At 42.4% G+C, this 19,581-nt stretch overlaps 1 protein-coding gene across 1 annotated transcript in view; it reads right to left on the bottom strand.

Moving 5' to 3' along the window:
- Positions 1-19,581, bottom strand: part of kmt2e (lysine (K)-specific methyltransferase 2E) — a 31,062-nt gene that overhangs the window by 5,105 nt on the left and 6,376 nt on the right. The window contains 32 exon segments of the mRNA XM_030149297.1: positions 3-62; positions 65-154; positions 287-437; positions 596-705; positions 708-762; positions 764-808; positions 810-896; positions 1,042-1,368; positions 1,605-1,654; positions 1,657-1,790; positions 3,308-3,324; positions 3,965-3,992; positions 4,080-4,142; positions 4,144-4,205; positions 5,216-5,251; positions 5,254-5,327; positions 5,330-5,422; positions 5,425-5,468; positions 5,578-5,687; positions 5,776-5,893; positions 6,059-6,189; positions 6,354-6,490; positions 6,493-6,522; positions 6,525-6,552; positions 8,272-8,310; positions 8,401-8,426; positions 8,429-8,581; positions 10,331-10,470; positions 10,613-10,745; positions 10,748-10,844; positions 12,887-12,998; positions 16,758-16,942. Coding sequence (XP_030005157.1) covers positions 3-62; positions 65-154; positions 287-437; positions 596-705; positions 708-762; positions 764-808; positions 810-896; positions 1,042-1,368; positions 1,605-1,654; positions 1,657-1,790; positions 3,308-3,324; positions 3,965-3,992; positions 4,080-4,142; positions 4,144-4,205; positions 5,216-5,251; positions 5,254-5,327; positions 5,330-5,422; positions 5,425-5,468; positions 5,578-5,687; positions 5,776-5,893; positions 6,059-6,189; positions 6,354-6,490; positions 6,493-6,522; positions 6,525-6,552; positions 8,272-8,310; positions 8,401-8,426; positions 8,429-8,581; positions 10,331-10,470; positions 10,613-10,745; positions 10,748-10,844; positions 12,887-12,998; positions 16,758-16,828 — 2,851 coding nt within the window. The 5' untranslated portion in view covers positions 16,829-16,942.

The following is a 19,581-nucleotide window of genomic DNA, read 5'->3' as shown; positions in this document are numbered from 1 at the left end:
ACGTGGAGGGGTGGCCAACAAAACAGGGGTTGCCGGCATTTCTGATTGGTCTGCCCGGGTAGCGTGGCACAAGGGGAGCCGTAGGGTGTGGAGCTCTCAGACATACAGGCATCTAATGGACTTAATCGCCGCTTTTTAAAAGGTGTGGGCAACTCTGTAAGAGGAGATCAGTCAGGTATCCATCAAAAAAAAATGTTTTTTTTAATTTAATATGTTTCAAGCATGTTTTATGTCAATAAGTGACAGGATGTGGCACCAGACTGAACGCTGGCTCTGTCGTTCCTACCTGGTAATGAGCAAGTGCCGTTGTAAGGTAGAGGGCTGTCTGAGTCTCCATTGATGGAGGGGCTGAGAGGACCGTCACTAGGCATGAGAAGGCTGGGTCGTCTGGCAGGACTGGTGGAGCCCTCTTCCTCGAGAGCCTGCTTCAACCATCGCTGTAGGAACAAGTGGATCTTTAGTTCCTCATTAAAGGACACCTCTCGGTTTGTTTTGTTAACAGGAACATACAAAGTACATCACAGGCAGCGTCTTGTGCGAATTGGAAATTGTTTTTCATCAATATGTATGAGTCATACTAGAAAAAAAACTGTACCTTTTTGCAAGAGCCAGTGGTTGTCGTGTTTCTTGCAACTCCTCTAGAACGTCGTCTCCCAGTGGGAACACCAGGAGTTGTTGGGCTTCGATTTGCCAGGAATGGAGAGGAAACCGAACATAGTGCTTGGGTGTGCTGTAGACCTGTGGTGAGCAGGCCATGCCTGGTTAAGGCATTTAGTTGCGTGGCAAGTACTTCAGGGTCACTGCTTATTCCTAAGTGGCCTCTCTGGAGCTGGTTCTGGAGTTCGCACTGCACCACGGTCTTGCTGTTTCTCTCCCACCCACTCACTCACAAAGTGCTGTAAGAGAGTTTTAAATGGATTACATACAGATATCATACAGATATCACACAGCTTAAATTACTTAATAATGCACAATACAATTTATTTCCATCATCATTTAAAGCTCACAATGTTTTCTATTCTGAAATTTAAAAAGCTGTACCTTTTTAGTTTTGAAGTTCTTGCTTCCTGTGCGGTTTCTGTCAGGAGCAGGTGAGCTGCCATGTGGAGGGCTTGTGTCTGGTGCTTGGTTGGGGATTGCCTCTGGTTCTGGTGCAGTGGGCGTCTCTCCTTCAGGGGCTTCATTAGTCAGCGGCTCCACAGACTCAGCTGGAGAGCTTGGGGGCAAGTCAGAGCATGTACTGATGGTGCGAGCTCGCCTGCGTTGTTGGCCGATGTGCGTGCGGTTCCTTGAGAAGCTCTTCCTGTTCCTCGAACCTTTGACCTTGGCTGGCTTTAGTCCCGGTTCCTCTTTCACCTCCAGAAGTGGCTACAAGAGACAGTAATAATATTAGACTATATCATGATAATACCCCGTGTTTTGCAAATTTTACTTGAATCCCTGATAATAAAATACTGATAAAAACAAGACTATAAAGCTGTGGTCATATAAACTCATTAAGCTTTGTAATAAAGTTAGTTTGAAAAGGTCTTCTACACTTGGTTGCACATACAGTATCACAGTTTTTTAACACTAATCCAGATTTTTCTTATCTGAGCTCTCACCTGTACAACAGCAGGAGAATCTGCAGTTTCTGGCGTGGCTGGGGGCTCTCTTTGATGTCACCCCTACCGCCGATTTCAGATTTGATGCTACCGATTCTCTCCAGAGCCTGCTCCCTGCGTTTCTCTCTCTTCTCCATTCGGGCAAAGGCTTGCAGAATGGCTTCCATCTTTCTCTCTTCTCGTTGTCTACAGAAAAGCAAGACATGGGGATGGGAGGAGGAGGTGATGAGGAAAGGGAAGATGGAGCAGAAATGTAAGTCCATGGAGTATCATTCTCCCACAGTCCCTCCGGGGTAAGGATGCAACATGTTAATTTATTCTATGTAGCGAAAGCCCATCTAGCCGAGTGCAGAGACAAGTGGTGAAGTGACCTTTCATTTTCACGATAACAGAAATAAAAAGGAGAGAAGCTCAAACAGGAAATATATGCAGATGTCTTCAGGTGATTGGGGCATATACTGCAACAGATTAGAAGGTAGCACCAAAGCATTTGATAGTGTATCCCCTGCTCTACCTCCACCAAAAAACAAAACAAGAAGCTCCACCTTTGATCAGGACGCATATTTGAACAGAAACATAACTGGGTTGAAGATAGTTTGTATAAATGGGACAATTAGTATGCTTGTAGAACCACGTCAAGGTTGGGGAGGTGGGAAATGAGTGAAGCTGGGTTGGCTCTTTATGGATCAAGTTTACCTCTTGTTCAAATAATTTCTAGTCAAAAGCTGCACTGACAGGTAAAGGGAGACGGCAGTGCTGGGTTGGCCTGAATGTTCAATAGAGAAGCATCCCAGTTCAGGAGAAACATGTCCCCACAAACGACAAACAGACTTTCTGAGTCACAAAGTAACGGAAAATAGGCCTGTGTCAATTACTTCGGCTTTCAGTGTTGAGTATGGTGCATTTTGTTAATTAATGTAATGTACTATCACACAGAATGTACAAGACACTGGGCAACTTCTGGAATGCACAATGAGAAAGTGAAAAAAAGAAAAACTGATTCACTGCCAATATTTAAGCAACCTACTCTCTCTAATCTCTACTCTTAAAGTTATTTTCTGAAACAGCTGATGTTACTCTTTCATGAATCCTTCCCTAGAATGCCAGCCATCCAGTCCTAATGAACCAAAATATACACTAAAAACACATTTACTGACACATTACTACAAGTATAACAATTTTTTAAACAGGCAAAATACAATGTAGAGACGGGTATCAAAAAGCTAAATTTAAGACTTTTTTAAGAAGGCATACAATGCCAATTCTTGGCCAAAACCAATGTTACTTTCTGTCTGTTTATTGTATTTTGTTATTTATTCCCCATTGTGTCCCAAAGAAAAATAACTGAACTATTTTAATGTCTTCTTAATCTTTCAGGTCTTCATCACATCCTTGCAAATTCAAATCATGTAAATTTACAAACCCAACAGATATAGTGGTCACCTGCCATTGGTGTGAACTGACTAATAATATTGGTGCATACTGATCCTCTAATCTGAGTGGACTTTGCTGAGAATCCCTGCTTTTTTTAAGACTTTTTATAAATGCACTTTAAGAGCCTGGTACTTTAAAGGCTGACACTTGTGATGTTGGTCTGGATGCACGCTTCTTGCTTCCAGCACCAGAGCTCTAACCTGAGCCACATTCCACAGACAACAGTCTACTGGATCTCCAAAAGTCAATATAGCCCTGGACAACAAAGCTCTACCCTCTGCAGTCCCTCCTCCATCCATTTCTCTCCCCCTCCCTCCAACTATGTATCCCTTTCTGGCCGATTAGCAGAACTGTATGTTGGCCAGCGATGAGTCAGCACTTTACACCTTGGGTCCATCGTGTGAAATGAAGCTGACTGCAGGGTAATTTCCAGAGAGAGAGAGTGTGTGCGTGTGTGTGCCAGCCTGTGTGTGTTTGATCCCATCTCTCAGGGACATACGGCTGCTTTGGCAGGGGAGGAGAATGGTTGAACCAGTAATAGGCCATTTAAAACTCATGACTGCAGTGAAGGTGAGAGGAGAGCCGTGCTCAAACTATTACACACAGTGGGGATAGTTCCAGATGTACAATGGCACAATATGCAGGTTTGTTCCAATGACAGGAGGGGGTGTCATGAACAGGCTTGTGGTAGTGACATCTTGTGTGTTTTTTTATATAGTGGAGGAAAAAAAGGCAAATAAATGAAGAAAAGAGGCCGCTGCATAATTATTTGCAAGCACAAAAATAAGGAAAAAGGAAGAGGAAAGAGGGCAAAGCTCACAAAGCGAAAAAAAAATTGTTTTCAAACTGTCAAGGAAACTGACAGTGGTGGGAGCACTAGCAGAGGGTAAGTGATGAAGAGGAGGGTAGTTTTACCAGAGAGACACAGGACAGCTACTCCTATCCAAGCCATGAGTCCACACCCGGAAAAACCAGGGACAGCTGATTTTTTTTTTTTTTTTTTAATTTTGCTCTTTCTGCTGGGTGGCTGCATGGCAAAAAAGCTGCAACTCCTAGCTTGGTACACTTACCATCTTCCTCCTCCTCTCTGCAATCTGCTCTCTGACTCCTCTCTACTTCATTGCTAACGGAGGTTTTGTCTTCTAGATCCTCATATAACTCAGGATCCTGTAAGAGGAGGGAGAGGGGGGTATGGCGCTTTATCATGGCTGATCATTCAGTCTGGCTACAGACCTAGAGGGAGACAGGCAAGAGTGGGGGACAGGGGAGTTAAAGGAGAGAGGGAGGGCAAGGGGGAGTCATCTGAAGGAGGCGAAGGGGGAAATAGCTGTGCTTCTTTTTTTAAGTCAGTCGTGTGCAACACATCTGCTCAGAACTTGTCCTTTGGTCACACCAAGTGCCCTGTTCCTTAAAATGATGGTTAACGAGCCTGCATGTGCATCTCACTGTGATCATTTCCATTCTGTTGCATACCAAACTGTTTTTTACAACTTCTTACACTCTGAACCTTTAACAACAGATATATTGTACTCTGCCTTGGGAATGAGCACTCTGTTGTAATAGCAATGCTGTTTATGCTTTGTATCTCTTCAGTTGGAGCATCTTGGTGTTCCTCTTTTTGCATCTGTAACAAAACAGGTTGAGCTTCTCTGGCTTTCTACGCTTGTGTTATACATCTTAAAACACAAATATTCTCTGATTTCAAACAGAGACATGAATGAACCCAATTAATATTGTACAAAAAAGTAGGTCTTGGTCATGACAAAAATGGATGTTGAGAGTAGACAACAGAAAATATTTAGAAATCTGTTCTAGTTTAACATCACAGGGACAGTGGTTTCTCTGTAGATGTTGAACATGTTCCTTGAGACAAACACCTCTCTGACAGCCATATGGCACCAAACTGTCTCATGAATGTGACTGTAAAACCTTAACTAAATGGTAAAAACTGTAAGTTGGGAGTAAAAGGTGATTATATAAAAGGGATGATGAGGAAAGAAGGGGCCCTAAAGATGATGTGACTACAATGGAAACACATGCACAGAAATGACATTTCACTAAAATTAAAAGTCATGCATGACTAAATACTTAGAAAACTTCAAATATAATAATGAGTAATGTCATGATAAAAAGGAGTGACACTAGGTGAAAGTGTGCCGTTTACAAAAGTGTTCTGCCTGGTTGTTTGAGATGGAGAGGCGAAGGGGGAGACAGTTTCCCGTTGCTTGCCATCGGCTACGCTCTTGCCCTTTGCTTCGCCATCTAAACCCATGTTCTGGTTCTGCCCTGGTCCTCCCGAATTGTTTCCTTGTCTTTGCGACTCCCACGGCGCCTACCTCCTGAGCCCAAGTTTTCTGTGGGTTCTTGGTTGTGCTTCAGCACAGGCACTCCTGGTTCCCCTTCACACAGGCACAGTCCACCTTGTATTTACTAAGGTGAAGACAGGGAGGAAGGGGGAAGTCAAGTTTGAGCTTTGAAGGTGAAGCATGATGTTGCAGTGCTATTACGGATTTCTTTACTTTTTTTTTTTTTAACTCACCAGCTGCCATAGTCAAAATCAAAACCAATGGTGATCTCTGTGCCCTTGGTGATGGGCCGCAGTGAGTAGATGTATAAGTGTAGCATGCCATCTTCAATGACATGTCGCACCTGAGTAAAGTTAGAAAACATTAGTCAAATTAATTGGTCAATGCACACTATCCATTATTAATTATTGTGCAATGGGATGTGTTGTTACCTCAGCATTAGGGGTGCAAGAACGACGAATGAAGCGTGCCTCGTTGCCGAAGCTACGAGCATCCACACACATCTCCAGTCCATCAAATTTAGAGTAAAATAACACAAATGGGTATGGCCTACAATATGAGAGACAAGGAAGGCAATGAAAGAGTGGTATTGATTAACAAAAACACAGCAACAGAATTAACTACTTAGTGCATCAGTACTACTATCAGCATATCTATATCCCTTACACATCAAGAAACAAATCCAAGGATAAATCCTTTTGAATCGTAACTGACCTCTTGAAGAAGTATCCGTTGGCTTCAAATTGCTGTCGAAGCATGAACTTGCCCCTGTACTCAATGATAAGAGAGTCTGGGGCCAAGTCTCGCACCGCCTTGAGGATCTTCTTGTTCTTCTGAACTTGACTCTGGAAACAAAAGAAGGCCAGGTGAGAGGAATGCTTTTGTTATAGACTGCATGGTTAGGTATAGTAAATCGTTACTAGTATAATATTTAATGTGGCTGTACATGGATTGTTAGAACTTAAAAAAAACAACAACAAAAAAACAGCCTATATGCTGAACACTGTACCTCCACAGGTGGTTTGAAAGAGGCTGGATTCGTGTTGTATGCCAGGCTCTTGCCGTCACCTTGCTCTTTCACACGTAACAGGACCTGGACGTCCTCACTGTACTGATTGCTGTTGGCCTCCTCATACCGCTCCATCACGTCTTGATCTTGTTCTCCCACAGAGATGGGGCTCTGTTGGATCCTGCTCTGGAGCTGCACCCTGAGGAAAATATACATACTTACATACAGTAAAGACGAAGTTGTGACTGTAGATGAATATACAGTTGTGTTCAAATAATAGCAGTGTTCTTCAAAACATGAGTAAAGCTCAAAATCCTATAATATTTTTTATTTCCATTCATTGGGAACACTGCACATTATATTTTACATCAAAACATGAAGAAAAATGTATCAATATTTTAATTACTTTACCGAAAATGAAGGAAAAAATTATATTGGGCTGTTCAAAAAAATAGCAGTGTGTGCATTTTTCATTACAAACTCAAATATTTACTCAATAAACTGAAAAAAACACTAAGATTTAGCATTCCTGTGAATCACTAAACTAATATTTAGTTGTATAACCTCTGTTTTTGAGAACTGCTTCATATCTGTGCTGCATGGAGTCGACCAACTTTTGGCACCTGTAAACAGGTATTCCAGCCCAGGATGATTTGACAACCTTCCACAATTCCTCGGCATTTCTTGGTTTTGCCTCTGAAACAGCATTTTTGATGTCACCCCACAAGTTTTCTATTGGATTAAGGTCCGGGGATTGGTCTGGCAACTCCATAACCTTAATTTTGTTGGTCTGGAACCAAGATGCTGCCTCGCTTACTGGTGTGTTTGGGGTTGTGTCTTGTTGAAACACTCATTTCAAGGGCATTTCCTCTTCAGCATAAGGTAGAATGACCTCTTCAAGTATTCTGATATAAGCAAATTGATCCATGATCCCTGGTATGCGATAAATAGGCCCAACACCATAGTAAGAGAAACAGCCCATATTATGACTGCTTGCACCACCATGCCTTCACGGTCTTCAGAGTGTACTGTGGCTTGAATTCAGTGTTTGGGGGTCGTCTGACAAACTGTCTGTGGCCCTTGGACCCAAAAAGAACAATCTTACTTTCATCAGTCCACAAAATGTTTCTCCATTTCTCTTTAGGCCAGTCGATATGTTCTTTGGCAAACTGTATCCTCTTCAGCACATGTCTTTTTCTTAACAGTGGGATTTTGCGGGGGCTTCTTGCCGATAGATCAGCCTCACACAAGCGTCTTCTAATTGTCACAGTACTCACAGGTAACTTCAGACCATCTCTGATCTCCCTGGAGCTGATCATTGGCTGAGTCTTTGCCATTCTGGCTATTGTTCGATCCATTCGAATGGTAGTCTTCTGTTTTCTTCCACCTCTCTCTGGTTTGGCTTTCCATTTTAAAGCATTGGAGATCATTTTAGCTGAGCAGCCTATCATTTTCTGCACTTCTTTATACGTTTTCCCCTCTCCAATCAATGTTTTAATTAAGCGCACTGTTTCTTCAGAACAACATCTGGCACGGCCCATCTTTCTCAGGTTTTCAGAGAGAATTGCATGTACAACATGTGCTGGCTTCATCCTTAAATAAGGGCCACCTGAATGACACCTGTTTCTTCACATAATGAATGACCTAACTGACTGAACTCCACACTGCTATTAGTTTGAACATGCCCCTTTCACGTAATTATTCAATTACACAGACTCAGGAGCATGCATATCATGAATGTTGGGTCTGTTGGTTTCTCTGACTCTACTACACCTACTGGTAAATTATTTGCCATGTAATAATATGATTTATACCAAAAACAGTGATTGATCTCGTTAGTCATGTTGGACTGCTAATATTTTGAACACAACTGTAGCACTATATGAACTAAGGAGGTCCATTGTTCCTGTGAGTTTACCTTTACTCTGGAGGATTTTCTGGACCCCTCTCTGAAGGCCTGCCACAGAAATGAAGAAATCAAACCTTTAATGTGAATTGAAACTAAAGTGTATGCAGCTTTCATTTGACATTATGAGTCAAAGCTGACCTTCTTTGCTCGAGCAGAGGATGCAGAGGCTCTTTTTCACCACTTTTTTTACGTTTTTTATCAGCCTGCTTATTGCCAAGGCGTCCGGTAGTCAGGGTGATTGTGGTAGGTGTGTGTTGAAACGTAGAATAGAGCTCTAGTGGCACCTCATCTCCACTCTCTGTTGCACTGGTGTCCCCATCTGACAAACAAACAAATACACCACAGTTATCAGACACATGATGACAGTTTCTTTGTTCAGTAAACCTTCCTGACGCACAAAGTTATAAAAACAACAAAACAAACAACTTGGAAGCTAAAATAAATGAAGATAAAACTGTGACAAAGATCAGAAAATGGTTTGTTACTTGTCCAGCAGGTGTCAGTGTATTCCAGGTCTTGCCTGAACAAAACCTGGCTGGCCTGGAGGGGAGGAGGCTGTGGCCTGACACATTCTACAACCTTTTTGCTTCTCTAACAAACTGGCTATTTACTGTAGCAAGGAAGCCAAGAAGCAGAACTGAAAACTTGATATACACTGTCTCTCAAAGCTTATCACAGCTTTCAGTAATAGGCAAAACTAGCTGTATAAAAACAACCTACTCTTATAACCAAGAAACTTGAAGGAGACCTACTGTATATTCCACTGGTAAGTACTGGGGATGGTTGCACATGCCCAACAGGACAATATATAGGTTTTGTTCCCACTGACAACAGGGTCTTGAGTAGGGCTGAGAAATTAGTGAGACAATTCTGGTTCAACATTGGGTTTTTTAGCATCACAAATGTGGTTTCTGTCTTAGAAGAGTAAATCACTCTAAATTAGTCATGTTTGAGAGACAGCTCTGAAAGCACTGCTTACAGACCAAACAGTTCTACTGGAAGACTCACTGACCACAAAGTGCAGACTAAAAGAAAAAAGGGCATTTGGTGCTCTGCGCAGATAGTGAGACGACCTCTAAATAAGACAATAGTCAAATAGACCATCAACACCCTTTGGCATTCCCCTGTATAGCAACGTAGTATATAAAATTAAAAACAGAGTCTAAAAGAACTGAAGCCTTATTCTTGTTGACCGCGTAAAATTTGACAGTGAGCCAATTCACTGATGTGATTTCTGTTACAATATTTTTTTTTTCTCGTCTTGCTCACTGACTGTAAAAACAGAGCCAGAGATTAACTGAAGGAATAAGACTCAAAAGGTTCATATTGTCTTGAACACTAAGAATACATATAAAAGCACATTAATGTAATGGAATACATAATAATGAGCACAGTCATATGCACTCATGGTACAATTATGTGACATTAGGAAGATTACATTTCACATTCACACACTGGACAGTTTCATTCCTTGCTTTAGCATTAACGTTTCTCATAGCGGTTTGTTCTTCTTGTGAGAAATATGCAGCTTTAGACCTGCCTATGTATTGTATGCATTTCTAATTGGTCACTTGGTGACAACTCTGCCCATTTTACATTAATATCCACCAAGAGTCAGAAATCCTGGGTTGAGAAAGTGGCTTGGTAAACATCCTCATGATACAATTTATTGATGATACTGCTTATTGAGATTAAAGGGATTTGTTGAACCAGGTACACCAAGAGATCCAGGATATACTGAAACATCCTGTTTTACAGGCTCCAGGTGGTGTTGTAAAGAAGACATTTGCTTGTGATAATCAATTTATTCTTCACATATAGAGAGAAAAAAAAAACATGTACAGGGAGAAACCCTAAGCAGGCCTCAAGAGTAAGGTTTGCCAAGATGCCCATGGCACTCAAAAGGCTATGTAAATTTAGCAAATCTAGAAATTGATAAAAAAAAAAAAATTAATGTCAACACATTGTTTTTTTCCCCCCTGCAGCCAAACATGGAAAGCTGAGGGGTGAGCTAACTTGCTTACTTCTCATATTTGAGCAACACATCACTTTGTGTGGTCTTACTTACCAGACAAACATTCTCTTTTCCTGGTCTGCAGGAGGATGGCCCTTTCTCTATCAAGGTGTCGTGGTTGGCAGCGTTCACACAGGTAGGTCTCAGGAATGTTCTGCCTGTCGATGCCCATGCAGTCTATGTGCTGCCAGGCACTGAGAAAATCATAGTGAAAGGGTTTAAATAAAGTTTTTATTACTCAATAATAGAAAAACTGAAAAACAGGTAGTTAAATGACAGTGACTCATACCATCTTAAGATACAAAAACAAAGGCCAGAGTCAAAAGGGTGTCTTACCTGCATTTATCACAGCAGATCATGTAGCCATCATCATGGGTAAAGCCACAGATGCAGCGGGTTATGTCAGCCCAATAGCTGCCATCCTCTGAGGTGCCCTGAGCGTCAGTGCCCCTGGATGCCTCGTCCTGCCCCCCGGCACAAACAACCCCCCCTCTCCTTGTCGGTTCAACATTAAGGGAGGAGGGGAGGCTGGTGGTGTAGGTGGGGGCCGCGCCCCATAGTTATGGTCCTGGAGGAAACATGCAGTGTTGATAAATTACAATTTTATGGTGTAATAATTTACAAAACAGTGCAGCTCCTTATTTTGTGCCCACATATGTGGTTAAAGTAGTAATGGCCAACAAACAAAAGTACCACACCACTGTAACTCCACCATAGATTTCTTCCTGTATATTCATTACTTTCATAACTTTTGTCATTACGACTGCAGAAGTAACTATCTCTTACAATCACACGAGAATTTAGAATGCAGCAGGTCACCATTTATAGCACTGTCACCGTTTATAGCACACCAAAATACTAGTTGTGTCACACTAACTGATTACCAGAAAGGGAAGGTTCAAGGTATTTGTAAAAGAGCAAGAAGAATCTCTGTGTGTTTACCCTCCAAAGACCTAGCTATGGGTTTTCTGTCCATGTTTGTGGATGAGTTTCACAACTTTATACAAAAAAAAAAAAAAACCCAACTGTCCACCACAAAGGACATTCCATAATTAAAAAAATAAAAATAAAAAATGCATCTGAAGAACCTGGTGCGTCATAAAGTTTCCAATATAGGCAATTTTATAAATAAAAAAAGCCAAAACTTGTACTTTCCTGACCTTTCCTGGGTCTCAGGTAGGGTTGTAACGATGCCATGGTGTTAGGATTAATCGCGATTTTAAACGTCATGATTAATTTATTGTCAAGGCTGTCAATAACCGTCTGATAAAGTACAGTAGATTAAGAGTGGAACAAAAACACGCCGATATGCACTTCCCACTCGGAACGAAAGCAATGTTACAGAAGCACTACAATCAACATCCCACCCGTGACAGAGAAGGTACAAGCTGACAGTCTGTCTCTATAACTTGACCTTAAATATATTTTCGATGTGGGTTCACCTTAATTTCCATAGAGTTTGCGTTTGCTACCATCACCTACGCAGCTTCAGACTACCATTGTCCAACCCATTCACAACAATCTGGCTTAAACAAACGTCCTCCTCAAATGAAGTAAACGAAGTTTCAGGAGTTAGGGAAAAGGTAATGAGCTTCAACAACAGCGGGAAATTGTAGAGGAATTAGTACCGTGGGTTAAGTTGTAAAGACCCCATAGGTCATTACCTATATTACTGATGTCTTTGAAACATGCATCACGTTAAGACCTCCAGCAGAGATGAAATAAGTTATTTTCCAATCCCTTTGTAAAACTTGGTCACAGTGTTGATTTGTTGTTTGTTATATTCTTTAAAAAAAATTTATAAAATGTAAGTGCTCTGTCAGCATAAAAAAGGGGAGGATATGACGCATGTGCACGAACGCACGGAGGAGAGGGATGTCATACGCCAAGTTGGAAGCCTGCCAGAGTTTGAGACGCTGCGAAGCTAACTTTGTGGATTTAATACCTTTCTGAATTAAACTTCTCCCACTGTCCAGTAGACTATTGTCCTCTGTGGAGCTAGCCAACACGGGCCGATCCTGGTGTTTGTGCGGTGCCGTGAGTAAGGCCTGCGGCAACACTGCTACTGTTCTATGGCATTGACTATTTGCGTACGTAAAAACTTTGGGGACTAAAAAGGGGAAAGGCATTCAAGGGTTTGAGCTGCTTTATGTTTAATGATTTGTGTTACATGAGTTAATGTTTTTGTTGACTCTGCTATGTGGTTGCTTTGTGGTTTATTTGTGTTATTTTGGGGTTTGTTTTGTTGGAGATGTGCTCCAGCATGGGGTGTTGTGTGCTGGCTTCACCTGTGGAGATGAAAAGGCCAACATAGAGCCAAACCCAGATTTATTTTGTCTTTTGCTTATTTCTTGCTGATGGTTAATCCTCCCATGCCCCTAAAGTGCGTTGTAGCGGGTCGCTTTGGAAAAAATAAGTGAACTCTTACAAAGTTTTGCTTTCACATCTGTGCTTCTGTATTGTGAGGTGTACTTAGCATGGACCGCACCCCCACGTATAAACCCTCGCAAAATAATTGTAGTAATCGTGAAACTGCGATTATTTTCCTGAGGATAACTGTAGCACCAAAATCTCTGACCATTACATCCCTAGTCTCAGGAAGACACTCACCGCATAAGGCAGGCCAATGTAACTGTGGGAATGATGAGAACTGCTGCTATAGATCTGGTGTGGGTAGCTGGACTTTTCCACCACCACAGGGCTGGCCTCCACCGATTCTGGTCTGTTGAACAGCAACACAAAAAACACATTACTTAATTCTCAATAATTACAATAGATGCCTTTTGTCTTCCTGTATTGTAAGAAGCTGTGTGCATGTCAGAGGCGGGGATATAAAAGAATGACGGATGCATGTCATGTCTGTAGGGGCCATGGGCAGTGGGTCACTGTGAATCCATCAACATTGCGGCTGCTGTCATGCGACTGCAAGCCAGAAATAAGTTAGTACAGAAATAAAGCCATATCTGTAAGGCAGATATCAGTAAAGCGCCATCTCAGCCCCACAGGTTTTCAAACTCATTCATATCAAACCAGTAGATCCACTTTCCACAGGTTAACTGAGGAAGAGAGCCTGTTGGGCTGTTTGGGACCAACCCACCCTTATTATGGCATGACTAATCTATTCTACAGTTGCTGAGGGCTGCCTCTAGAGGCATGGGTGGCATGACACAAGACAATCAGGTACGAAGAGGGAGAGAGGGAAATTGAAAGAGATACAAGACAACAGACCAAGACACATGTGAGATAAAGGCAGAGAACAGAGCTTGAGTTAAGGTGCAGTAGTTATTCATGTGACAGTCATATCCCCATGAGTTAATGGTTCAATCATGCAAAAGCATTGCTTAGAAGTTCTTTCACTGCACTGTGTCGAAACAAATTGCTCCAAGGTCAAAGACATTCATAAAGTGTCAAAGAATTTATGTGACAGCTAACAGGCTGATGTCCTCCTTTGGTTTATTTAACACAACACTCAAAAAACATCAACCAACTTTATCGAGGCAACCATTACTAAGTTTCTATGGTTTCTAGGTATATAGTAAGGTGAGTACAATAGGATGTGCAGCATTTTTGTCACTGTTCTGCTTTAGCTAATCTCCATTATGACATTAACTGAAACCTCATTCAGAGAAGTCAAATAAAGCAGTCCAATATAAATCACAAATAACATGAGCAAATATTAATGACATTACAGTTTAAAAGACAAATGTGTCTACCTCTGTCACTCCTTTTAGTCCTTTGTCTTCCTTAAATCTTTTAAAATGAATCCTAAGGTGCAGTGGTGGTATGACACCTGAGAGCTACTCTCAGCACTACTGCTGTTGATGCATGCTGTAAAAGCACTGTGCAACACTTCCTGTGTGTACTGCTGCACAAGTCTTCAGTGTCAAAGTGAAAACATAAGTACACGCATGAAGGCGGATCCATCATTAGGTAGGTGTGTGTACTCAAGACAATAACTGCCACGCAACTTCAGTTTCATACAGCACAGAGCTTTTAAAAGACAAAAGTGAATTAAACCATATTATATAATAAACCATGTTTGGCAGTATGGTCAATATCTTCTTTTTTTTACGTTAATGATTAATCTGATCAAAGTCCACACTTACAATGGAATCTTAGAGGTCCTCTAGGAATGCACCAGTGAGTAGAGAAAGTTTAAAAGGCTTAAGAGAACAAATCAGGATTGGGCTTCTGACTTCTGACTTACACAAAAGTATGAAAAAAAAAGAAAAAAAAAAAAGGTTAAACTACTCCACAGAAGAAAAATTTAGTAAGTTGGCTTGTCATTTTAGTGAGAAAGGGATAAGCATGTTTGAATGGTATAGGACGTATATGATATTTGGTTCTACTTCAAAGTTTAATAACAACAAAATGTATCTGTTTTTAAACCATTATGGTCAGAACATGATAAACATTTGTCAAGCGAAACAACATAAAAAAAAATCTAAAGGAAGAACGTTCAAAACAAATATGATTAAATGCTCATTTAACAAACAAAAATACGGACAATTTTTTTTTAAAAAAACAAACCGCTGCATTATTTTGTGTTGCAGCTAGAATAGTTAACTCAATCAACCAAAAATATGAATGTAAAACTTGTATTTCAACATTCATTATTGTTTTACATCCCATTTCTACATGTATGCATGCACAGCTAGATGGTTTGTATCATTCATGTTTCACACACGCAAAAGGGAGGTTTGCAGACATGCATTCATTCATGATTCGACTCCAGCACATTTATGGCCTAGATCATGAACAGGGAAAGCTGATGAGTAAAAGAAATAGAAGGGAATGAAAGGACAAGGTCTATGATAGTTTCAGCTAAAGTGGCAGCTACGTACAGTATGTGCTATTTATAGTACATAAATGTCAACAGTATTTAACAAGAACAGATGTCGTTCAAAATGCAAACACCTGCTGAGAGGGCAGGGTGGACAAGCGTAAAGAATGGAGAGATCAACAGCAGGAGAGAAAAAGAGCAGCACTGAAGAGCCAGAGGCAACGCCTTCACTCCCTAAGAGCTCCTACTTGCTGCAATGGCAACACTACGCATTGTGAGCGCGCACGCTGGGGCTGTGTGTCACTGTGGACATGCACACTGCATTAGCCAACAGCTGGTCACGCTGCTGCAGACTTCAGGGGGATGTGGAAAGGACGTGACGCTGTTTCTCTGGTGAGTAGCCAGCCCCACTGTTCCAGACTCGGCTGGCACACTCATATTTTAAGGGGTTGGTGTGTTATGCGTTTGTCCAGCTACGTTATGTGCCTCTGCTGTGGATGGAACATGCGCTAGCAGCAGGTGGAAGCCCCTTTTCAAGCTTGTTATCTGCTTGTGAATAAATCTGCAGCATGCAGGACACAAGCCATGGGCAGACAAGAGTGAGTGAGGGAGTCAAGGCAGAGGGTTTAGGCCACCCCCCTGTGGAAGCACAGCTCCATAGAGAAGGGGGGGGGGGGGGAGTGTTCAAGACGCCATATCTATGTGAGGGGCCACCTGTCACTCAGGCCAGTGACCATGGCAACAGGCCCTGCGCAGTGCAGAGGGGAGGGAGCGGTGTGAGGGGCAGATACCATGGCAACACAAGCTGTCACGGCAACAGCTCTGATGAAGGCAGAGGAGGGCCCTCTCTCTTTTAAAGAGACAGAAGCCCCTCCATAAGTTGATGACGTGTGTTATTCTTTAGTCATACGAGAACCTCTTGCTTCATTTATTTGTCCAGAAAAGGCCATAGCAATGTCCTTGACAAGACTATAGGAAATCAAGAGGAGGAGCAAAAGGAGGCTTGTTGCCATGGCTGCGTGCACCATCCCGCTTCACTGACTGAATGCAGCGTACACAAGTGCTGACAGCAACTCAAGCAACATAAGAAAAAGGATCAAGGAAAATCATGTGTATGCCTGTGTGTTCTCCACATAGTAAGTGTTTCAACTCAGACAGCACACATACATCTAGGTTCTGGGCTTACAGCCAGTTCACATGGGCAGATGTAGTTAATAGCTGACCAATAAGGAGGCCAATGTGATAAGCAATAGCTGAGTGCAGGTATAATCAATGGCAACACTAAACTATCCATTACAGCAGACACTACTGCTACAGAGCCAGTCAACCCTACATACATGGACTGCAAATTCCTTTCTGACTAACTGTAACAAGGAAAGGGGATCTAGATCTAGAAAAAGGATGGCAGAGCTCATAATGAAGAGCAAGTTAGGGCATGTGTAGCAGAGTGTGGTAGTGACACTACAAATAAGTGTGTGCTAGACAAGTACATGTAATAAAACTCACAAGATAACAGACCAGGCAGGGAGATAATACACAGGAGAGGTGAGAAATCAAAACTAAATGTAATGAAATGAAAATAACGTTTTAAAAAAAAAAGAAGCGAAATGCAGAGGAAATGAGGGGAGGAAAGGAGGTAGTGAGTGGGAATCAAATGTGTGAACAGTAAAAGTTTAGTGTGTAGTCAGCATTACTCACTCTGAGCCCGCAGCCATGTCCAGGTATGAGGTGTCTGCTGTGTCCACCCCTACTGGGATGACTATGCTCATGACGTTCTCTGCTGATCAGTTCTTGTCCTACTGAGTCCAGAGAATGGCAGTCCAAAACACTGAGGCATGCCAGCCACAGCAGTCATTGCAGACATCTAAGTGCATCCACGAGGCCTGAACATATAGTAAGAGATGAGAAAAATACAATAAAGACAGAGAGAGAGGGCAAAGAACATCTGTTAGTATTGTGCAGCAAGTGATCAGGTCAGTGTCAATTTTTCTTGGCAAGAACACTGCACTTGCAAGGTTACAACACAGCAAACTCAAAAATGCAAATCATAGTGAAAGTGGGGTATTTCCAACATGTTAGTATATGATTCAAACTTTCACACCAGTGAATTGACAAGAGGAATTCCCCTCTGATAATGACATTCTTCCAAGCTGTGCTTCTGACTAATGTAAAAGGCACTGAATACAATATTGGAACAGCTGCTGCTGTGGACTGCGCTAAAGCGACCTCTACACTCGGTTTACCAGGAATGCAGAAGGCTGCACTGTAAGGAAGCACCCACATAGGGGAGCAAGAGAACACAGAGCAGTTATCGCCATGAAAGGAGGGAGGAAAAAGGCAACACACAGAGGCCATTTTCCCCCCCTTCGTTTAAAGACGGACACTCTATTCTGAGGACTTGCATATACACAACATTTCCGGTTAAGACCACATAAAGTCTCCTGTATGATACATTTACAATATCTGCTGTTCCTGTTGATAGAACCCCCCTCCCACCCCACCCCATATCACTGCTATTGTTAGCATCTCTAGCAATGCACACCAAATCTTGTGCAACATAAAGTATTCAATAATTAATAGTATTAAGTGTCACAGTGTGAATATATTATCCATTTAGTCTCTCAATAGGAGGCTGATACTTTATGCACTGGCCAATGTATTGTTAGAAATATTAAACAAGGTATTTGTGCCTATCTGAATCCAGACGAGAACATATGTGTCAGTGTGGCTGCCCCTGATACAGAGAGCTCTGTTGATAAGCGGGATTAGTGGGAGGGACAGATGCCAAGACAAAAATAGGCTGGAGGTCACACCTCCGCCTGCTCATGCACACAGGGGCCAAACAAAGGCTCAGATCGCAGCTCAGGGTGTAGATGGGAGAAGAGTTGGCAAAGAATAGACACGTCATGTATGAAATGGGGCATTTTTCACATGTTAAGCAAGCAATCACAATGTCACACCAAACTTGTCGGTGCTTGCCCATTACGTTTAAAATCTCTATAGCCAAGCATACTCTTTCAATTTCAAGTGCATGTCTTCACACACAGACTTTCCAGGAAAGCTGTATTTCACTACCAGCTGGGCTACCAAAACTGAACGCATTACTTCTATCATGGAAATGTAAAGGAAGGATTCTTCATGGCAGTAAATACATCAGATGACAAAATATTTTAAATATTCAAATCATAAAACATCCAGTGATTAAATTTTCCAAGACTGGTTGTCACAAGTTCACTTGTGTGCCAGAAGCACAAGTGGGAGTCTCACAGGACATGACAGCTGTCAGCTTCCGGCCTAATTAATAGGAGGAAAAAAGACCCCTGAGTGTCTGTGTGTCATCCAAGAGCACTGGTGGGATCACCTTCCAAATTCTCTTGCTCTTTATGTGATATCTGACTGTGATAAAACAGCATGGCTATATCACAGGAAAGAACATTAGTTGATGGAACCTGATATACGAGAACTCTTTGTTTCAACAAGGATAGGGATGTTTGCCAATCCCACCCACCCCCAAAAAATGATAGACCCCCCCCCAATTTTCCACAAGGCCCAAAATATGTTTAGTACAACTAAATAGCTCGCCTTTGAGGCAGCCTGTTGGTTTCCTCATCCATTAGGTTTGCCTCCACTTCATCAGGGAATCCTGCTGTCACCACTGAGGAATGCACGCACACAACACCAAACAGCAGATAACCCCTGGCCCTCCAAGCTTCTTCTATAACGAGGCTCACAGTGCAGGTGCAAACATATGTGACTCTACTGCAGCCAGACACAGTCATGACTGACAAAAGGCGGGTGGAAAAAAAAAAAGAAAAAACAAGTACAGTACAGCTGCATTCCTGACTAAATCTGAGCTGCACTGTTACTGCCTCTGCTGCTCCTCCTACTTCCTCTTGAAGAGCTGTCCATCACCTTAGAGAAACACAGCCAAAGAGAGGAGAGAGGGGGAAAAAAACTCACCACCCTCCTTCCTGTGCCCAGCCACCCCGCCCAACCGGATTTCTGTCCCTCCTTGCACTTCCTAAATAAACCTAAGACAGAAACGGGAGCAGAGGGGAAGGGAAGGGGAGTGTCGCAGTCACAGTTCCCAATTACAAGGAGATTGGAAGAAACCATTTAAAGCTACCTTTGGCCAAATCCACTGCTGTTATGGAAACATATGAAGGAAGAAAGGGTGGGAGAATGGGGACACACAACAGGGGCGGTGAGTATTAAGAGGGAGACATAGAAAGACACAGAAAGTGGAAAACAGTATCACAGGCCACAGAATGAATGTGGTTTAGTTTTACTAGGGATCCGACTTCTCTGAATCTGTTCACGTTGGGAACAGATTTCCCATGCGCAGGAAGCTTCGGAAATCATCCACAGCCCCACCATTTCAGAGGCAGCGGGGTGGGGGAGGTGTTCATGGGGTCTGTCTGACAGTGACGCTACACAGCTTAGACCTAGGTGGACTCTGGGTGGCAGAGTGGAGCACATATCCAAGACCAGAGTCTCCCCTCCTACCCTCCCTCACCAAGGG

The sequence above is a fragment of the Sphaeramia orbicularis genome, chromosome 12 (assembly GCF_902148855.1).
Source record: "Sphaeramia orbicularis chromosome 12, fSphaOr1.1, whole genome shotgun sequence".
Classification (NCBI taxonomy): domain Eukaryota; kingdom Metazoa; phylum Chordata; class Actinopteri; order Kurtiformes; family Apogonidae; genus Sphaeramia; species Sphaeramia orbicularis.
This window is presented reverse-complemented; position numbering and strand designations above follow the sequence as displayed.